This window comes from Trachemys scripta, chromosome 5 (assembly GCF_013100865.1).
Source record: "Trachemys scripta elegans isolate TJP31775 chromosome 5, CAS_Tse_1.0, whole genome shotgun sequence".
In the NCBI taxonomy this organism is placed as follows: domain Eukaryota; kingdom Metazoa; phylum Chordata; order Testudines; family Emydidae; genus Trachemys; species Trachemys scripta.
The window spans coordinates 10,909,561-10,932,581 of NC_048302.1; the positions used below are offsets into that span (position 1 = coordinate 10,909,561).

General features: G+C 39.7%; 1 protein-coding gene across 3 annotated transcripts in view; it reads left to right on the forward strand.

Annotated features, from left to right (window-relative positions):
- Positions 1 to 23,021, forward strand: part of ANKRD17 (ankyrin repeat domain 17) — a 149,516-nt gene that overhangs the window by 61,423 nt on the left and 65,072 nt on the right. For all 3 annotated transcript variants that reach the window (XM_034771521.1, XM_034771522.1, XM_034771523.1), the window contains exons 2-6: positions 11,018 to 11,171; positions 12,752 to 12,908; positions 17,396 to 17,543; positions 18,075 to 18,222; positions 21,057 to 21,290. In XM_034771521.1, the coding sequence (XP_034627412.1) occupies positions 11,018 to 11,171; positions 12,752 to 12,908; positions 17,396 to 17,543; positions 18,075 to 18,222; positions 21,057 to 21,290 (841 nt within the window). The remainder of the gene's footprint in view (positions 1 to 11,017; positions 11,172 to 12,751; positions 12,909 to 17,395; positions 17,544 to 18,074; positions 18,223 to 21,056; positions 21,291 to 23,021) is intronic.

Sequence of the window (23,021 nt, forward strand, 5' to 3'; positions counted from 1 at the left end):
CTGCAGCTTGGCTCCCAGGCCGTGGCTCCCAACTGTGGTTCCCAGGGGAGGGGGCCTGCAGGTTCCATTATGGGTGAGGGAGCAGGGTGCAATGGGAAAAAGTTTGGGGACCACTGAACTAGGACTACACAATGTTTGTCATAACAGGATTTTACTTTATATGGCTTGGTAAGGAATTTATTTATCAAATAGGATTTGACAACATGCCTAATGGTATCCTAGAATTGACCTATGTTTTTATTCAAATTATGAAGAATTTGAATTAGGTTTACTTGAGATTATGCAGGCAAGTAGAACTAACTTATACTTATGAAATATATATTTGAACCATCCTATATTACCATGAAATTTAATCATAAGGTACTCAGTACTGAAATGTTTACCTTTGGATGATTATTGAATGGAATAATTTCCCCCTGAGATTCTTTGCCAGAATTATGTCAGCTTTCACATTACATTGCTGTATTTTGATCCACTTTCTTCCATGAATCCCATGAGATACACCTTTAAGTGTAAGCTAGCTATATAAATAGTTCAAAATGATTTTTTTCTGAATTAAAGATTTCATTGGATAGTCTTCCTGAATTTGGCTTTTATTTCTCACAAGCAGAAATTGAATGTTTTATTCTTAGACAAATTTTTATATATTATGAGATAGTAGAAAGTAGAAAAATGTTCTGATTGTACATGAATACATTTCATCTGTATGAAGTCTGTGCTACTAATGAACAACTGCAAAATTAGGCTTTTAAAATAAATTAGAATCCTTGACTAGATACAATAATATAAAATACTATTTTTTTTATTTTATTTACAATTACTCTCTCTGTTTGTAAAATCGGAGTCCTGCAACATCTGGTAAAAAGTTCCATGTTCTTGACAGTGACTTCCAGAGCAGGTCTGTTCAGTGTACTGACAAGATTTTGTAATTTGCCAGTCCTGCATACTCAACCTAAAAGCTGGAGGTTAAAGTTCATAATCATACATCATCCCTAATTAATTCTGCAGGTTAGATTCTGCTTTTGTTTACACCTATGCAACTCCGTGGTCTTCTGCTGATGCTTTCAGTCCTGTGCAACTCTGGGCATAATTAGTAATATGCTAGTAAGGAACTTGCAGGTGTCGTACTAGCATTGGTTTCAGCTTGGGTATCCTCTCTCCTGCCCACACATATAAACTGGTCTACCCTTTACCTGCTGTTCCATGTCCTCCTTCCCCTTAAAGGCAATCCTGCAGTTGTGTGTTTCATGAGTCCTATAAATCTTCTCTGGCCAACTGTAGAGTGCAGGCTGTGAATAACTTACAATCTTTAAGGGGAAATCAGGGACTAATAATAAATGTACACTGTTGGATGCTTTTCTTTCCGACAAAAAGGTTCTAGAAACATTTTTGTTCTGAAAGTTTACATTATTTTTTACATAAGTCCCCAGTGCCTGGAGGAGACCACGAGCTTTGTGGTTCAAAGGCCAACTTCACTGTTTCACTAGGTGAGTTACTTAGCTAGTGTTTATCATAGTTAGTAACTTGCAATTTTGTTTCTAGATACAGCATAAATACCATTTGTGGTCTTTTCTTGATTACAGATTGACAAGTAACTTCTTCCTACTGGAACTTTAAGAGAAAAGTTAAAACTTTAAGACACAAATGAAAAATTCTTAATTTTTGCTAAGAAATGTGAATCATTACAGTGTTTAACAATTTTGACACTACTTTGGAAAAACAAGCAATGTCTTTAGCAACCTTTCTGAAAGGACACTGCTGTATTGCTTCCATTATTTGTTTCTAAAGTGAAATGGCATATTGTTAAGGTCCTTTGTTTTCAGTTTTTTTTATTTAATTTTTCTCAGGAATATTATCAGTGTGTATTACCATAAAACAGGTGCAAATTGATGCAAAAACTATTCATAATTTCTCTGTGTAAATATTGGGGTTTATTTCGGTAGCTGGAAGGACAGAGGGGGTGTATTCAGTCAATTAATGCTTTGATTAATGGAATTCAATGTGGTTTGCTGCAGAACTCAAAACACAATACCTCCTCTGAGTTTAAGAAAACAATACATCTCTAATCCCCAAATAAAACTTTTCATTTGAATAAACAGTTTTCCTGTTGTAGACTTAGAACTCTTAGTCTATAAATATTTACATTTAATAATTGGGCCACACCATTTGCAAAGCATACATTCCACTTCATCTTTTTCTCCTGTTTTTGTTTTTTAAAACTTTTGAATACTTCCTTGTGTTCTGAAACATATTCTGATACGTTTTTCATTTTCTTCCCTTTTTAGTGTGTCAAATCTTTAAACCGTTATCTGCTAACAGCTTGAAATGTGCATGTGGTGGGTGTGAGATTCATCAGTACGTTCAGATGTGCACACACTTCAGAGCTTGTGTGCATGCCTGTTTGTTGTGTGTATCTTCTAAACCAGCGTTTCTCAAATGCGACCACTGTGGCCACGTGTGGCCCCCAAGGGCTTTTCTTGTGGCCACAGTCTCCTGGGCTATGATTTGCGGGGAGGGAGCAAAGCAGAAGCCCTTCCTCCTCCCTCTTGCTCCTGGGTGCACTGCCTTGGTGTTGATTGCTGGGGCTGCCAGCAGGGGTTGGGCCCTGCCCCCCTCTGGAGACACCTGGGGCACAACGCTGGAGGAGCAGGCAGCCAGTGAGTTCCCCATCTTTGCAGGAGTGTGGGGCCCAGACTTTGGGCTTCAGCCCTGGGGTGGTGGGGTGGCAGGCTCTGGCTGCGGGGCTTCAGGCTCCAGTCATGCAGCTTTGGTCTCAGTCCCACCGCTGCCTCCCCTGACCCTCCCCCCCCCCATCCAGGGTTTAATTTGTCCCCAGGCTTGGCAGGGCTGAGTAAGTCTGCTGTGAATAGTAATACTTGTATGTTTTGTTAATACCACTTTTCACAACAGACTTACTAATTAGCAATAAATAAATGACAATGATTTGGACATGTATATGTGCATATTTATTTGTTTTTTCCTAAAGCTAATTAAGTATTTTAGGAAATAGTGTGAGAGCGGCACCAGCAAGAGTTGATGGCTGCACTCTGAGGCCATCAAATAAGTTGTCCTGAGAACCCCTGTTTTAGACTAATACATAGTCTTATTTCAACAGAGCTTTGCATATACACACAGAGTAACGTATCATCATAATACATATAGCTCATGCGATGTATTGTGGTTTCCTAATGAAACAAGTTTTTTTTATCTTTTTGAATGATATAAAATTGGGTGAAAATCGGGGAGGAAAAAATACTACTTGTAAAACGCAGGATTTTTTCGGTAAAAATAGTTTTAAACTGAAAACGGGGTGTACATATTCTCAAGGTACATACTCTTGCTTGGTGCTGTAATGAGTAAGTTAACTAGGCTTCATTTGATCCCTCAAGCTACTTGCATTTGCCAAAGAGAGAACAATATCCAAAGTCCATAGATTGATCACATTTTAATTCCTGCTAAGAGAACTGTTTGCAACACTTTCAACAATTGCCACTAATTAAACAAACTGTCCCTTTCAGGCCAAAAATTCCTGTGCAGTCACCTCAAGGAAAATACAGTACATTTCATATTCTTGTTTTAAAGGCTTTAATTCAGCACTGTCTTGGTAGGTAGGTGTGGAAAATTTTTTTACAACTGGTTTTAAGATTTTAAAATATAAATAAGGATTTTTTTAAAATATAAATGAGTCTTTGTTTATTAGACAGATGGTAGTCTTCTGTTATCTTCCACTTTTCTCGTTTTAAACACTGCTTGAAGCACAGCTGGAAATTTGCACAGTATTAGTTCGTGTTGCACACATCAACATGTAGCATGGTAAGACAGTTGAGCAAGTTCACTAGTGATGTGCAGGTGAGAAATTGCTTTGGTTTCTAAATTACAACATTTTGCTGATGACTATAAGAATGAGCACTTTTTCTTTCCCATTCCCCAGCTTTCAGATTTCTGCTTTGTATTACAAAATTTTGTTATGCAATCTTGCTACTTCCAGTGAAATGGAGTCAGTACCCTGCTGATGATAGTCTGCTTAAAAGCTGTGCCGTAACAACCAACTGACTAGTCTCGAAAGAATAGATCTAAGGATTTGTGCTAGCAAAACCAATCACTGAGACGTGGAAACGGATGCAAATGACTGAGACTCTAGTTAGAAAACATTTTTCAGTTCTTTGCTTTATATAAAAATGACTTGTTTTTGTTTATGCCTACGGTTTGCCATTATAATTGGACTCCTGTGATGGAGAGCTTTGCAAGACAGATGCATAAACTGGTGCCATGGCTGCTCTGTGGATTGATGAGCAGAGCTATTCATGGAAACGGTGTTCTGATTAGATAGATGTTACAGAAGTTATTTATAATAGGTTTCTGTGGATTTGGATGGTGGGACTGTATATATTGGAATGTCTGATAGTGGTGTTACTATCATTGCTAACTTTAGAAATTATTCCTCAGTAAAAAGTGTGATAAATTAACTGATCTCAGTAATTTTTGTTTTTGTCACCCAAACTTTATGTTGTGGAACTAACTGTCATTGTGCATGTCCCTGTGTGGAGGCAAAATGTAAAAACATTGCTCACTGAGTATATTAAACATTTCAGAAAAGAACAAAATTAAAATATGACCATATATTAATTTACAGCACCCAAAATTAGGATGATTATTACGGAAGCATCCCTTTTAGGCTGGGAGGCTCCCTCAGACAACCGCTCCACACAGGGCACTTAGACGTTCCGAGATCAGGATGGGATTGTGGGCAGCCTGGAAAGCTTAGAGGTTTTCTTTGATTCATTAAAGGTCACTGTGTCCTCCTCATATTGTGTAATATGAGGACAATATTTTATGTCAACAAGCAAGGAGGAACAATCGCTATTCTTCTATGCACAGAAGCAGTCACCTTATGGAATTGTTGCACCAGCAATCAAATGACCCTGTTGGCTGTTTACCTTCCTGGGGATCAGAATATGCTGATGGACTCCCTCAGCAGACACTTTATTGACAACAACTGAGAGTTACGTGACTCTGTGGTAGACAGTATTTTTGTTATGTGGGGAACTCTCAAAAGGGGCCTGCTTGTCTCTCAGATGAACAGAAAGTGCAACATATACTGCTCCAGAGGGGCCCTAGAACTTCGCTCTCAGGTCTAGACTGCACTCCTGTTTGTGAAAGCGCACAGTGAGAGGTGGTCACTGCCTGCCTTATCACCATGGGTGCCTCACAATGCTTTGCTGTTGTGGCTTCCAAGCTGGGCCACTCACAACCAGCCTTCAGGTTACACCTTGAGTGTCTGTGTTCTAGACAGCCCTGGTTGAGCAGTTATGACCCCAGCTGCCTGTCTACAGCCCCATAGCCCCTCTCTTGTTTCCACCAGCCTTGGTTACTACTTGCAGGGGGACCCCTGCCCACTCCCAGTCATGAATTTCCCCAAAACCATGTGTCCTGCAGTGTCCAGCCCTCTCCTGGACAGTTCTGAGGAATATGACTCATTTGCTCCTTTTAAGGAGACAAACACAGTTTACCACATTAAGTGGAGCTGACATTCACATTAGCACGAACACAGCACTGTTGGTTTAGATTAATAGTAAAACGAGTTTATTAACAAAAGAAGATAAGATTTTAAATGAGTTCAAGTATAAGAGAGTTTAGAAAGGGTTACAAGCAAATAAAAGTGAACACACATGTCTAAAATTTAATCTAGCAAGTTTTGGTTCAAGGCTTCCAGCAAGATAGTGACTTAAGGGTATGTCTTCACTAGCAACATTAAAGCGCTGCAGTGCAGTGGCAATGCTTTAACGTGGCTGTGTAGTCGCGGCACCAGCGCTGGGAGAGAGTTCTCCCAGTGCTGTTAAAAAACCACCCCCACGAGGGGTGCACTGTCTACACTGCCACTTTACATTGCTGAAACTTGCAGCACTCAGGGGGTGTGAAAAAACAAGAAAGTTGCAGTGTTGTAAAGTGGCAGGATAGACAAGGCCTAACTCTCTCCTTGGTCTTGATTTTTTCAGAGGCCTATATGGTTCTTGAGCCTTTGTCTTCTTAGATGAAAGAAAACTTGTCTGTCTCTGCAAGGTTCTCTGCCTCTTTCTTTTATAATCCATTAACTGTTTGAAGTGTTAGCATACCTGTCAAAGTAAAGTTTATTCAAACAGTGAGGAAGGTGACATGGAATTTGGTGAAAGAGGCTCCATGCTCCTTCCCCCCTCCCCGCCATTTGTGTTTGCTGAAATGCAAATTGTTCTGTTCCTTGCCATTTCCACCCTTTCTGTCATGATGATCCTGTTTACTATTTATATGTCAAATGAGGTAAACACATATTCATTTGTTTAGGATAGACATGTTTAACAGCTTGTTCCTGGACAGGGCTGTCTGTTTTGAGCGCATACTAATATCATACAGGGGGACTTTGACTTTGCATATAATGTTGCTACATACATTTCACCATGATATTATTGTCCATCAAGTTATTAGTTTTCGAGTGATACCTCACAAGGCGTATTTTATACAAAGATTACTACAGTAGTGTTTAGGGAGTGAACACAACGGTGCTTTGGGTCACAGTGAGAATCTGTAAAAAGCAACAGAGGGTCCTGTGGCACCTTTGAGACTAACAGAAGTACTGGGAGCATAAGCTTTCGTGGGTAAGAACCTCACTTCTTCAGATGCAAGACATCACATTGGGTCACAGTGACGCTCTCCTTTTTCCATAGTCATATCATCTGAACTATGCCTTCCTGCCCTACCCACTCCTACCTGGGGGTCTTACAGAAAATTCATCAAGGCCAGGGACGAGACATCCTCATCGCCCCCAACAGGCCCAGACAGTATTGGTCCCCAAGTCTTCTGCATATGTCATCTTGGTTGCCAATCAACATTCAGTCCTTTTCCAATTTCCTGACCCAGGGGAAAGGTAGAATCAAGCATCCCAAGCACTCCATCAGAGGGCTTGGGTTTTGGATGGGTGTCAAATCTACAACATCCTTGTTTTGAAGCTCTCTGAAATCTGCAAAGCTTTCTTACTAATTGCAGAAAAGATTCCACTAGAAAATTCTAGGCAGCCAAGTGGAAGTTTCTCTCTGTCTGGACACAACAGAAACTTACATCCCTAGAGGCTGTGGCTGTTGCCTTATTCTGGACTATCTTCTTTCCCTCGAAACAACAGTGAGTCTTCCCATCAACTCTTTATGGATCCATCTGGCACCAATCTGTGCATACCACCCACCGGCATGTGGTAACTTAATTCTCGCTTGCTCACTGATTACCAGATTCTGTAAGAATCAACTCAGAACCTTTCCACCAGTAAGGAAGTCTACTCCTCAATGGGATTTAAACTTTGTTCTTCTGGTGCTCACTAAGGGTACGTCTTCACTACCCGCCGTATTCGCGTAGCTGAAGTTGCGTATCTTAGATCGATCTCCCCCCAGTGTAGACCAGCCCTAAGTCTCCCATCAAACCACTAACTTACATGTTCCATGTGTCTCTCCTATCCGTGCAGGTTGCATTCCTGATCACCATGATTTCAGCCAGGAGAGTTGGTGAGCTTGGAGCATTGATGGTGGACCCTCCTATGCTATTTTATATAGAAACAAAGTTTCGTGTTTACATCCAAAGTTCACCCCCAGAGTAGCTTTAGAGTTTCACCTGAACCAGTCAATTCACTTACCTGTGTTCCCCCTCCAGGCGCAAAAGCACTTGCATCTGAAAAAGAGAGGAGATTTCATTCCCTCTATGCAATGAGCCTTGTCCTTTTACCTGTAAAGAACAAAGGCGATCAGAAAATCTCCCAATTATTTGCCATAGCTGAAAATGTTTGAGGTCAAGCTGTTTCCTCTCATAGGATCTCTATCTTACCCTTACTGTATCTTACTCTTCTATAAGTGGTCTAATTTTCCTTCTCCTCCTGGGGTGAGAGCTCATTCTACAAGTGGTGTCAATGGCATCGCTTCAAGAAATACCTTTTCTTGACATTTGCAGAGCATCTATGTGGAGTTCCATCCACACGTTTGTGAGACCTGCTTTAGTTCAAGCCAGTTATCCCCCATTCTGTATTTGGTCATTCGATTTTTCTTCCCTAAGCACCCAACATTTGTCTGTGCTGAATTTCATTTCATTTTGTCGTCTATCGCCCAGTTCTCCCAATTTATCAAGATCCCTCTGAATTTTTGGAGGATACAGCTAAGTATCGCAAACCCTCTCCTGCCCAAGCTTTGTGTCATCTGCACACTTGATCAGTATGTTCTCTATCCCTACATCCAGGTCATTAACTCTTTTTATGGTAAACTATTGAATTCGGATGTGTTATTTAGCATCTTTATTAAAGTAGCTCTTGGGCCACACACCATCGGGTAAAGGGCATTCATTCTTTTAGACTAGGAAGTACAGCAGTGGAGGAGTTGTTGGGAAGTAGAAATGAGGACTCGGCTGGGGGAGCCTCACTTCCTGAAAACAAATAGGAAGCTAACAGAAATTTACACACGTTTTATGAGTGATTTATAACAGAACAATAGATCTATGTGAAATTATTTGTGCAAGATATGTCCTCTTTCCTGGAGTATTTGGCCTTTACAAAATATAAAGAAAATTAAAGGTAATGGAAACCTGCAACCATGTGAGGGTATAACGCAAGTTACTAATAAATCGGAGTTTAATTGCGTTTAATGCCATAACTACTTGTAACTTGTCTGTTAGTCGACTTCATTATTTTGTTTAAAGAATCTGTGTAACTTGTCTTTAAAAAATGTCAATATTGGACTAATTCCAGCCTATTTGAGGGCAGCAGCCAGAGGTTTTTTAAACCTTCAGACTATCCTCAATTTTTATGTGCTGGGCATAAAAATAGCTTTGATGAAATGATGATATTCTAGATTTAATCAGAAAGCGGGGAGGAGGGGAGTTAGGCATCTAATGTCAAACTTTTAAATTTCAGAACATTTAAAACTTCAAAGCTTTTCTACCCAAATAGCTCTTTCCTCTGCAAAAGGTAACTGGGACACAGCATCCTGTTAGTCAGCATGGTATTTTTCACTCTTGTGTCAACAAATCAAAGTATAGTCCAGATGTTCCAGTGCAGTGGATGTTTTTGGCTTTTAGAGCTGTGTTTCATTTGTATTTTGTAATTAGATATCCGTAACACATTCATTAAAGGCTGAAAATATAATGTGCATGGTCTGGACAGAGACTAAGACGATATTTGTACCCCATTTGTCTTGGGTAAATGTAGTAGGCAGTACCTTTGCGAGAGAGAGAGAGAGAGATGTATTTATATGCATCTTCATAGGAGTAAGCTTTAAGGTAACAACCTTTTTTGTTTCTGTTCTGCATTACATTCAGTTCAGTGAATTACTTTGATCAGCAGCCACAAATATACATTTTTAGGGACCATCTTTTTGTTCTATGTTTGTGCAGGACCTAGCACAACAGTCCTTGAATAGTGTCCCTAGGCACTACAGTAGTTAGTTAGTATCTGTTTCAGTGATGTTTGTTTAAAAGGGCTTACATCTATTTTACTACTCCTAAACTAATCTCGGGGTCCGCTTTTGTAAATATGATAAAAGTTAGTGCAAGTGCAAAACAGATTGTCGTGTCGCTTCTTTCAGAATGCAGATATCGCCTTTGTAATGCATCTTATAAAAAAAAAATCTAATTGAGATCTATCGAAGCTATTTCCTAATACCATTAGAGTATTCATTGACCCTATAATCAAACAAGAGGGAAACAATGACTAAAGTCAGAATAGTTTCTTTTAGTATATAAATTAACAGAACTCTTAAAGTAATTTTAAAGGAAAAATGTGCTCACTTTGTACTTAAGTTTTTCCTCCATAGTCTGTTAAAATGATTGCAAAAATTACTGTCTTTAATGGGGGGGGGGGGGAACATGGATTGATTAGTGAAAATGGGAAAATTGCTGTTTTAATTCACAGTGTGTATTGAAAAGAGCAGAAATCTGGATACAAAATAATTATTTTGAACATTCAGCGGTGTTATTCAAAACCTTTCAGCGTCCCATCAATAAAACAGTAGGATTTGTGCGGGTAGTCCACTCATGCTAAATAAGCTGTCCTGTATTTAGTAGAACCATCAGCAATTAAATGGTAATGCTGGCCCTCCAGTGATCATCATAAGGCTTCAGAATTCTCACTCCAGTGAGATGAAATAGTGAAGCTCACACCTAGTACAATTGTCTGGCACATTTGGACAACAGTTTGATTTACATTATAAGGGTTACCATTGCAGTCAAAAGTGGTAGACATCTCCGGTCTGATTTTTCCTCCCCAGATGTTTTGAACACCTACACTTCTCATAGAAGGAAGTGCTCAGTACCTCTGAAAACCAGACCACTTTTAGAAGTCCTATTCCATTCTGTGTAACCGCAAAATCTGGAGAAGACCTTACAATCCTTGAATTTGTGTTTTTGTTGTTGTTGTTTTTGTTTTAATATCTCCATATTCTTATCTGGATATTAACCTTATTCCATTAGTTTGTTGCATTGTATAGCATACAGAACATTTATGTCTTTAAAAATATAGCTTTCAGATATCTCAGAAATATACAGTAACTTCTGTGGGAATTCATGACTAATACTAGTTGTAGTTCTGAGGAGGTAAAATCTAGTCTAAAATGTTACTTGATGTTTTTATCTCCATGTAAATTTCTCCAGCATTTTATACTTTGGTTCACAACTTTTAATGCTAATTAAGACTTAAGTCTAAAACAATTTAATGTAAAGTGGCATCTGCTGGTTACCAATTGCAGAGCAATGTTTAGAGTTTTTGATTTATGAAATATATTGTGTAGAATTTTGAGAAGTGTTCAGGATTGGCCTAATTTTCCTTCCATGGAAGGAAAACTTGTAGTAACCTCAGAGGGAACAGAATTATGCCAACACAAGTGCTTCTGAAAATCTTATTTGCTATGAGAAAATCACTGCACCTTTTGATTTAAAAAAAAAATGCCTGAATGGACTTTAAAATTACAGAGTTTAAGGATTGGAATTTTATTAAGGCTAATGTGTTCTTTTTTCTTTCTAGGTGGAGTCATTCATTTTGGATCAGGATGATTTGGAAAATCCAATGTTGGAGACTGCTTCCAAATTGCTTTTGTCTAGTACTGCTGATGGTGCTGACTTGAGGACAGTAGACCCAGAAACCCAAGCTAGATTAGAAGCTTTACTTGAAGCTGCAGGTAAGTACTCATGTCTCTTAAGGGCTCAGTCCTGCCATCTTTATTCCTGAGACCATAATGGGGCTGCTTGCATAAGTACTAATCCTCATGTGTAAGTGTGGCAGTCTTGGGGCTAATGCAGTGTGAACTTTCAGTGGTGTGAAAATTATTTTGCAGGGGGGGTGGGCCTAATTAAAATACATACCTTTCCAAAAGCATTTCATAATGCAGGAAAAGAAATGTCCTGATATCATTCTCTGTTGACTCCAGAACTCCACCTTATTTTATTTGTAATATCATATGAATATGATGCAAGTAAAGCTCAATTAATTTCCCCACCTCCCATTTCTTAATTATTCCCAACGTGCAAGGCCACACTTCAGACTGAGAATGAGCGACAGTACTCTGTCTGGACTAGAGAGCTTGCATTTTACTTTTGTTTCTGTAGCTGTCCTGGTTAAGGCTCCTCCTTTCTAGGTCTTTAACCATATCTTCTATGTGAACTTTATTTTATTTTTTTAATGGAAAGGATGGCTACTTAGCTCTCACTGTGAAGGAAGTAGAAATCAGTGCCCACCATTTATCAGCCTCTTGTTTTCTGTAAGGTAGCTCTCCTGTAGTAGAGTAGCCTCCAGTTCAGTGTTTCCTTAGTTTTATTTATATTTGAGTTCCTTACAAAAATTATATTGCCAGCTTTAATAAACAGAATAGTAATCCCCAAAAGCTTAACGTATCTACTTGTAAAGGTGGTGTTAAGCTTAACCTCTTAACGGTGGCGATTCATTGTGCCATCAGGATCCAGGCAGTGGGTCCCCTCTGGTGGAAAATCCCCCTAGAACAGTGAGGCACATATATTTGTCAGCAACTTCCTCTCCCCTGGGAAGATATAGAGCTGTTCAGTGCAGTTCAGAAAGTGAGTGGGGCTAGCCAGGCAGGGTGTGAAACTAGTGTCCCAGAGAGAAGTGCTGATAGAGCACAAATCCTGATCAGCCTCCACCACAGGGCTCTATGCAGTTCTGGACAGAACTTAAAGCTTCTCACTTCCTGAAACAAACATACTATTTTTAATAATTAGAACACAAATATTCATTTGGGGTGGTTTGGTCTCAGATCAGAGATGACATTTTTCTTGAAAGCTTTATAAAAACCTGTATAATTGTTTGTCTCCCAGAGGTGGTACAGATGAAAAATGCCTCTTCTTATAAAGAAATGTTTAGGACACTAAAAAGAAGTTTAAGTTTTAAAAACTTGGAATGTACAAATTGCTGAATGAGGTCTTGTTTTGAAATGCAGTTGGGGAAAAAAAAAATTTACCGCATAGTTTTCAGTAACCTAAAATCACTAACTGGTCGGTGTTTTAAGGGAGTTGTCACCTTTGTGCTTTCAGTGTGAACGCAGCTATGTTACAGGATCATTGTTCAAATTGCCTAAAGTCATTTTAAAAAACATAAATGTCCAGTGTACCGGAAATTTTCCCGATGCAATCAGTATTGGAATGGTTTCTGAAAACATTATTGTATGGTCTGAATTTACATTTTCTTTGTTACTTTTGTTTTTCTTTTTCGGTGTACGTATCCACTTGTCCTAAATTGGAATGAAAGGAATAGGTAAATTATCCACCGCTGACGGTAAAGCATTTGCAGATCCTGAGGTGCTTCGTAGACTGACTTCCTCGGTCAGCTGTGCGTTGGATGAAGCTGCTGCTGCACTTACCCGAATGAGAGCGGAAAGCACAGCAAATGCAGGGCAGACGGACAAGTAAATAGATCTTTTTCATTTTTTCCCCTGCCACTTAAAACGCATTCTTTATTGCTGTCCCCTTTCTTTTGCTATACAACAATGACATAGTTGTTGAGATTGAACTGGTTTCAGATTGTCAATTCTGAGCATATACTTTGGACTTTTTATTTAACCCATTTGGCATTAAATGCTTTTCAGGTGGGAAATGCAAAATGCTTTTGCATGGGGTACTGGGAATTTAGGGACATCAGTACTAAAAGGGTTAACGCATTCAAGAAAAATTCTTATTTCGCTATCTTAGACATAATTTCAAATGTCAAACAAAATCTAGTAGGCTCAGAGCCTACTACGGTAGTGTGCTTTCCTCTTCAAATTTCTTCAGGAGATGATGACTCCTGAAACCAGTGGAAGAATTTAAATATTTTTTTTCTGTTGCCCACTTTCTTATTTTTATTTATTTTTTTTTTTTTTAAAAGAAAGTGGTTAATATAAATGGTGCTGAAGTAGTTTTAGGAAAATATCTAATTTGAGGGTTGAGGAACAAATAAGATCAAGTCCCTTCTATGGACTTCTTAAGTTAAGGCAGGAAGGGTGTGGTCCTATGGTTAGGGCAATGGAGTGGGACTTGGGAAGTGACTTCAGATCTCAGCTCTGCCATACTTCTTGTGGAACCTTGGACAGGTCCCTTAATCTGTCTCTGTTCCAAGTCTTCTGCTTATACGTTACACCCCTGTCTCACACATAGTTGTCTTTATTTAGAATACAAGCTCTTCAGGATTGGGATTGTGTCTTTTTGGGTGTTTGTACATCCTCTAGCATGATGCAGCCATGGTGTTGGTTGGGGCCTCAAGGCACTACTGAAATACATATATAATGGCAAAAAACTCAGTAGTGCCTCAGTATGCCCCATTAACAAACATTACCTTTACTCTGCCAACCCCACAGTTACTGAAATGTACAAGCTCTTCACCTCCTTTTAGGAGCCATTCATTGTCACCCACAAGATTCTAACTAATACTATTAAAGGACAGAAGGGGAGTTGTCACCTTCCCTCTAGCCTCTTTGAGCAACGTCTCAATACGCACATAGTCAGATTGGCCCTTGACACTATAAGATTCCAGAGCTTCCAGGTCCTCACATATACACTCTCACACTAGGATATGGCTACACTGCAGTTAACCCATGGCTGGCCCATGTCAGTTCACTCAAGCTCATGGGATTTGGGCTAAGAGGCTGTTTTATTGTGGTGTAGGTTGGGGTCCTATTTCTGGGACCCAGGACCCTGTCCTCTTGCGGGCTACGCTGCAATTACAGTCCTTTAGCCTATGCCCTATGAGCCCGGGTTAGCTGACACAGCCAGCCATGAGTGTCTAATTGCAGTGTAGACATACCCTTAGCCAACTTCTTAAAAAGACTCTCACAGGTACAATTTAAGACCCATTTCACAGCCTTTTGCACCTCCCTTGTGCTTACTCACCAGATATCTCAAACCTACGCTTTCACTTAACCATCATTAAAGCATTAGTTCTCTCATATTCCATCTCACAGCTGACAAGATCCTTCGTAATAAAAGCTGTATGCCCTGCTGCTGACACAACCTACACAATTCTGCATTGAAACGATGCATACTGGATCCTAAAGGTACATATGCAGCTCTTCCTTTTGCTCTTACATGTTGAAAGGTGCAAACTACAGATTTCCTCATATAATCACAGCTCTGTAACACGCCTCAAAGTATTCCAAACACACCTTGACCGAGCAGACACAACCGCTGCCCCCATCTGACACACTCTCACTGCATTGGAGTGTATGCACATAGTTCCCATTGGCTACTGCCATGTCCAGGGGAATGGAGGGAAAGTGGCACGGGCAACCTTTGTAATGTTTTGTCCTTTTAATAGTGTTAGTTGGAATCCTGTGGATGAGAATGGGTCCTAAAAGGAGGTGAAAGCGCTTATACATTTCAGCAACTGTGGGATAGGTAAAGTGACATTGTGTGTGCTAATGGGACATATTGGGGCCTCCAGGGCAGATTGGCAGAGGCCCTGGAGTTTTTTTGCCTTCCTCTGCAGTGTGGAGCATGGGGCACTGGTCACTTGCTGGAGGATTCTTTGCACCTTGAGGTCTTTAAACCACAATTTGAGGACTTCAGTAACTCAGACATAGGTTAGGGATTTGTTACAGGAGTGGGTGAGTGAGATTCTGTGGCGTGCGTTGTGCAGGAGGTCAGACTAGATGATCATAATGGTCCCTTCTGACCTTAAAGTCTATGAGTCTATGAGCACAGCTGAAAGAGGGCAGCGTTAAGATTGCCTGGGCAACCTTAACTGTGCATTTGCTGTTTTTTGCAGAAGCTTGAGTTTTGCTCAACTCAGCATCCTGGAATGTGAGGTCATATCACCAGGCAACCTTAATTCTGCCTCAAAGTAGTCTTTTGCCATTGAATTTCCTGTTTTGGGGTGGTGGTTTTCGTTTTTGTTTTTTTTAAGGAAGAGATATGTTGTTGGTAGGAGTAAGTGGTCATTTAGGCGGTTATACATATGTCCTGCAGTTTGCATACCGACCCAAACCCTCACCACAATCAGCTGGGCCCATCAGCCTTGCGGCAGCAGCCCCCCGCAGCCATGCCCTTGATCCAGTCATTGGGGTTCCCCTGTCCAGCCTGCCCCCAGCTTGTAGTGCGAGGGTCTGGGTACAATAGTGAACGCATCTATCTGAAGTCTTCACTTCCTGATATACAGACATTTCTGTTGACATTATTTCTCCCCCTCTTTTAACCCGACTCACATGTTGTGCCTGGAATGAAGGACAACTATGTTACAATGGGGTGGTGGTGGTCCTGGTCATGTTTCTGAGGGTTGGAAGGTAGCAAGGCCAGCAAGAGAAATCACCCAGGATTTCTGTTCCAAAATATTGACAGTTTTATGTTTGAGAGAAAAATCCTCTGACCCCTGTCAAATAGATACACCCCATCTCCAAGAAACAGTAAGGTGTCAGAGCTAGTAATGTTTCTGTGCCATACCGTATGCATTTTCCAGTCAGTCGTGTGTCCCCCAATTTCCCGATTTGAGGTTCTTTCAGTATTTACTTATCGCTTTCATATTGTTGTAGCAAACATTCAGATGCCCAACCAAATCAGAGAAAACTCTGTCAACTCCTGGACACACATCTCTGTGGTCCAGATCTGCTTTTATTGATTGTATGAGGTGTATGTCAGGAATAAAGCCTGGATAGTTTCTGCCTGAATGAATCATCACAGTGCTTGGTAGATGACAACCTTCTCAGCAGAGACTCTAGTTTTCCGTGATAAACCCCTCCCCCCAAATTCTCTGATTAAAATACCACAAAAATCTGCATTTTTCTGCAATTTAAATGAAACGCTGAACTTTAGTTTCCCTAGCCACACTATACAGTGGGACCCTGTTTATCCAATCCAACTGGTACCAGGGCCAGGTCGGATAAGCAAAAATTCACATAATCTGGAGAATGGGCAAAGAACTTCAGCCCCAGGAGGGTGAGGCTGAAACTCTCCAGATTATCTGAATTTTTGCTTGTCCGATTTGGTCCCAATTAGATTGGATAAATGGGGTTTCACTGTACTTAAACATATGATTTTATTTTTTCACAAAATGTAAAAACTAAAGATTCTCTATAAAAATGCGTATTCCGTGTTTTTCCGTGGCAAACGAATTTCTAGGATCTCTGCTCACTGCAGAGTAGGCAAAACATGATGCCAATGCAGGCCATCTGTTTCCACCCAAATCAGCCTTTTAGTCAGCAATCCTCATATCATGGTGTACTGCTTCCTCTCCTGCAAATTTCTTCCTGCTTGCTTATCACCCAACCTTACTTCCCTTTTCCCCCCTTCACTCCTCCCTTCCCCCAAAGTCCTATGTCAGGCTCCTTCTCACCTGATATAACATGAACTTTGGTTAGACTGGCTGCTAGCTAGTCTGCCATGGCCACATAAACCTCCCGTAAAATGAAAGCGTTATAGCAGAGACAACTTGTAGCTAACAGTGCAAGTTATTAAATTTTTATTGCACAGAGGTATAAATGTTCAGATTAGAAACATCAGTTGCAGGGTTCACCTGGGGCAATGGTCAGACCTATGACCGTACACTGCTGCTATTTCATCACCTAGACTTTCCCTTGTTCCTATTTATATATAGGAAGTTTGATAAACTAAAATGCTACATGATGGGCTTGAAAATGTTTGTACTGTATTCTGTTTTGTACTGGATTCTAACTGCTCATGAGAGTTCTGATTTTTCAAAGGACATGTTGATACTGTATTTCAACCTTCATTTTCGTTACAATTTCCTGTGTTTTTTCCATCACGCTTTTCTTGTGTTTGTCTGTCTTGTATTGACTGCATCATGATGACCGGTCAGGTTTGTATCTGAAAAGAACATAGTACTTTTACTCTACTCACATAGGTATTTCTTTACTGCTTAAAGTGTAGTTACAATTTCATTTTCTGAAGATGTGATTTACCTTACTAGCCGCAGTTTGGCAGAAGCTTGTTCAGAAGGAGATGTAAATGCTGTGCGAAAGTTGCTGATTGAAGGGAGAAGTGTGAATGAGCACACAGAAGAAGGGGAAAGTCTCCTTTGTTTAGCCTGCTCGGCTGGATACTATGAGCTTGCACAGGTTAGTTTCCAATGCTGTCTTTTACACGGTATATCAAGTACTGTACTGGTGTATCACTATCTGGCCTTTGTGATGTTACAGAGCCCAAGTAACATTTCAGTTACTTATATTTTCAACAGATGAAAGCTGTGCTTCATTAGAAAAAATTTGCATTGCTAACAGGCACTTTGTATATACAGACGCCGCCCGCCCCCCCCCCCCCCCCCCCCAACTTACGCAATCGTTCCGTTCCGGAAAGCCTTGCGTAACTCGAATTTTGCATAAGTCGGAAATGTATATCCGTACATTACGCACAAATTTCCGCAACTCGAAAATCCTATTTCTGCCTTATGGAATTTTTTCCATAAGTGCGAATTTGCATAAGTCAGATCTTGTGTAACCCGGGGAGCGTCTGTATAGCATTTGAAATAAGTTCTTACAAGACAAATTGAGTTCACAAAACGGGATTGTATATAGAATTTAATTTTAAGCTCTATGACAATTTGGGCATTTGTCATGTTACAATAACACTTGTTGCCCGTTCTGCCAAAGGTTCTTCTGGCGATGCATGCTAACGTAGAAGACCGAGGTATTAAAGGAGACATAACACCTTTAATGGCTGCTGCTAATGGCGGGCACGTCAAAATTGTGAAGTTGCTGCTAGCTCATGGTGCAGATGTCAATGCACAGTCATCAACAGGTAATAAATGTGCCATGATGAAGAGTGAATGTCTGAGTTTTGTGTCACAGAAACTCTTAACTTTTTTGTGTCTTTGTGCATCTGATGTCCTGGTGAGTGGGTTGTTTGTTTTCCCCCTCCAGTGTGTTTGCCTGTTGTTTTCATATTTCTTTGAGAAATGAAAAATATTAATTGATTCCAGACATATGTTCAGTATTGCTAGTCTGAATCAAACAGGAAGTTGAAGTTTACATTTGCCTTTTTCACTTTTGCAGTAACTGTTACTCCATCTTCATTTGCAAGTGGTGATAAAGTTCATTCCTGCCCAAATAGACTATAGACCACAATGTGTACAGTTAAAAAAATACAAAAAATCCTGAGTGAAACGAACATACCATGATTTTCAGGTGCCATGTGTCAGTTTCAGAGCAAGTTGCACCTGTTTTTTTCCCCTCCATGGTCCACCAAGGACATCCACTTTAGGCTTATGGCTCCTAGCCCTCACCTCACTTGGGCAGAAAGTCGCATCTCACTCCCTTCCCCCCGGAGATTTCAAGACTGCATAGCTCCCTGCCTCATTGAGATATCCCCAGCAAGCCAGATTGCCTAAAAAGGTCAGCACTTGTGCTTGCTTTCTCTGTTTCTCTCTCTCTGGACTATGACCAGAGCATTGCCCGCAGTTATAAGTTATTACACAGCTCCTTCTAAGCAAACACATTCATTCTTAAGTTAAGAACATTACAGAGAAGACATTAAAACAATAAAAGGACCTACACAGAGACTAAAAAGCTTACCAGAGGTCACTCCCAATCCAAGGTAGGGCTGTGATAGGCTTTAGTTCTTCAAAACCCACAACTGGGTTTTCCCTATGATTATAAATGCTTTTGTCTTGGATCCAGAAAAGAAACTGGGCAAATCAGTCATTTCTTTAAACAGGCCAGACCTCTGATCTTGGCCTCCTGTGACTGGCAACCAGGAGACAATGACCTTCTTGTCTGAGTAACCTCACAAGGCTGGGTATTTGCATACCTGGATTTAGGAATTTGCAATAACTTCTTCCTTAGGGGTTCCCCAGGAAATCCATTTACACTTATTGTTCCAAAAGTCCATACCTGTCTGGCACATTTTCAATATACTCTATTGAACTCCCAGGTCTCTCATCTGTCACTTTTCCCCCCCAAGGTTACATACAATCTCAGTCTACAATAATATATAAACTTCATACAATAAGGTCTTATGGCAATTTTCTCAAAAATATCCTTGAATCTGTCACACCTTGAAAATCTCCGAAGGGTTGTAAGTGGCAGAAATTTTGATAGTTTTCATGGGTTTGGGACCCATCCCATGAGTTATGTGACTGCCTGGCCTTTAGAGCATTGCAGGAGCTATGGGTGTAATCCTGGCTCTGTTGAAGTTAATGATAGCTCTCCTTTTGACTTCAACAGAGCCAGGATTCACCCTATAATTCTAGACTGTGGACAGCTGCAGTTGCATGCCACTTGACAGACTACAGCTATATTATCATGAAGACAAATTAGATGATTGGTATTTGCTGTATTAAGTAGATAATGAAATTGAACGTCTATCTGGAGACATACCTTTGCTATACATTTAACTTACCAACTGTTTTTATTTTAATGTTTGGAAAGGCTTGGAAATCACTAGATATTTCTAATTGCATGAGCAATCTACATAAAAAAAGTATAGGCATTGTTTTTTGTGGCTATTGATCCATTTGACATTGTATAATCTTTTTCCTAAAGGTATGTAGATAATGTTAGGTGTTTGGAAACCCAAATCAGTGAATAGTTTCAAAAGTGAAATTTCCTTAGCAATGAAATAAATTGGAGCACAAATCTTCTATGAAGACAATGACAAAGACATTATACTATTCTGAGCATAATTTGGATAGTTTGTTATTGACTATTTATTTGCTTTGTTGCAAATGATTGCTTGAATTCTGGCAGAGATTAGCTGGACAAGGGGTGATTGAGAAGGTTTTTTTGCAATTTCTTTTGCCAGATTATTTTATTTCGTGTATAATCTGTTTCAATGCATAACTTCATAAATGGATAAATTTTTGTTTTTAATTCTGTATTTTAGAGAAACTACTTTTGGGTAACTGCAAGTGTCGTTGCCAGTCCTGCAGTAGAGTGTTAACTACTGAAGCCTTGGTTATTAATTGATTTACAAATATGTTGCTTAGTTGTCAGAAAGTAGAGTAGTAGTATCACTCCCGTTTTAAAAAAAAAAAAAAAAAGAAAAGAGGGTGGAGGGAGGATGTTCATGTTGATATATTATCTGTGATTCATAAAAGAATGAGAACAAGTATATGTAATGAAAATATGCTGATTCCAGCTCTGGATACTAAAAATTAACTCTTCGGGAATAAGTCTTGAAATCGTTTTACCTAAGGCAGTTCACTCCACTCCTTAATTGATCTAACATCTGCTTTCCTTTGTGCAGAGTAGTATCACTACACTGAAACTGAAAATAACACATTCTTCACACCTCCCATTAAATTATCAGTGTGGAGATGGGTCATGCCAGAAGTTGCAGATTCACGTGGAGAAAAATGGGAGTGATTTTATTCCCCCCCCCAATCAGGTCATTAGACACCATTTATAGTTCAGGGTTTTAGTGTCTCAGCATTGTTATACATATGAAAAGTTGTTTTTAATTGTACTGTTTCTTGAGCCATAACCTGAAAATGTTATAACCATTTTTTTAAATATCAGTGTTAAATTAAGTATTGAAATGGGGTCTGAGGGTAAGTGGGATGTAGAAACAATTCCTGTTGCCAAAACAAGATATCTGAATAATTTTTGGTTTTGTTTCTTCTCTTCTGGTACTAGGCAACACAGCACTTACATACGCCTGTGCTGGGGGCTATGTAGATGTTGTGAAGGTGCTGTTGGAATCAGGCGCTAGCATTGAGGACCACAATGAAAATGGTCACACTCCACTTATGGAAGCAGGAAGTGCTGGACATGTGGAAGTAGCCAGAGTGCTGTTAGAAAACGGAGCAGGAATCAATACACATTCCAATGAATTTAAGGAGAGTGCACTTACATTGGCTTGTTACAAAGGTACAGTATCAGTATTAAAGCCTTTACTTTTTTTTTTTAGAAGTTTTCCTAAAAAAACTTTCCTTTCCTTAACAAGCTTTAGTATTCAACCTAAAATTATTAATTAAATGGTTAGATGGGTATAGATTTTGCAATTCATTAAGGACCAGCGTCTGATCCTTTAACCATGATTTAGTACCTTCCATTAAAATCAGTGGGCCCACTTATGGAGTGAGATGCTATTCAATGTAAGTGTATCGGAATCTGGTCCTAATTTTGTATCTCTTATTTACATGAGGTTTTAAATCTTATTAGGTCAGTAAAATAACGAGTAAAAGTGCAAACTTTCATGAAGAAATGCTGTTAACTGAAAATCAGGGGAATGATTTATTTACTTTTATTTTTTTTGTAGTGAGCAGTATCTAGCTTCTGAAAATAAGCTGCTTGTTGAACAAAATACGAAAAACATTTCTACAAGTGCTTGAGGATTAAGCCTTTATTTGGAGAAAACAATATGGGGGAACCAAAATATTTTGTAACAGTTTATTATAATTCCTCTGGACAAAGTCCACTATTATAATTCAGTGAAACATGTAGAAAAGACCCTTAATAATACCTTTATATATAGTGCTTTTAATCTATAGATCTTAAAGTGCTGTCCAAAGGTCAGTATTATTATCCCTATTTTATAGATTGGGAAGTGACTTGTCCAGGCCAGTGGCACAGCCAGGAAGAGAACTCAGGTCTTCCGAGTCCCGTTCCAGTGCCTTATCCACTGGAGAACACTGCCTCCCTTTTAGGCAACTGTCTATATTAGATCACCCAAACCTATAGAATGCAAGTCTTGTTTACGTCTGTTAGAAGGCCACTGCTGTTAAATAAACTAATTGTCCCTCAAATGGTCACTTAAGACAGGTTTCACTGAAGTAGTTATGATGGATCTGTGCTCTCTGTTTAGAGTCCGGTCCGTAGTCTTCGTACTTACGTGGTTACATCAGCATAGTAGCTGAGCACTGAGTTATTTGGCTGATGTTAATTTTGTTCTAATATTCTTGATTAAATTTTTCTGATTGTTCCTGTTGCATTTTTCTATTACCCTAGATAATGGGATGTAGTTTTGATGGTGTTTAGAAAAGAGTAAGTAGTAATGGAGTCTTCTGAAAATGAATTATAACAGAGCAATATGATGGGATTTTTGAATCCTGATCTATGAGTTTTGGAAGCAGAGTAAAAAGCAAACAGCGCAAGTTGGTACTCTTTTTTGCATAGGAAAGAACTTGGAGTTCAAGGTGACTGTGTTCAAAGTGCTCCTTCAGTCTTGTATTCCTTTCTGTCTTGGAGGTTCTGAACTCTTTTTGGCTTTCTAATTTGCTTCCAGATCTCGTGCCTGAGGCTTGAAAACCTGTGTGTGACTCTGTTGTTACCACTATTTTTTATTGCTGTCTTGGCTTGCAGGATTCCCTCCCCCTTCCCCCAATTAACTACTAAAAAGTTGAAAATGGATTGTGTCACAGGTACAGGCCCTGCTGTCCCTTTGGACTCCTCTCTGAGTGAACCCTCTTCAGGTGTTAGCCCCTTGTTTCACCTCTCCTGGGGTGAAATCCCTCAATGCTCCCACTCTTATAAAAGGTCCCGGACTACTGCTTATTGTATAGCAATTGTAATTTCTTAGCAAGTCAGACTGGGCTCAGCCCCTGCAAGTCTTCCCTTTGGGGTCACTGATACATAGATTGACAAGACAGCTTTCTTAAA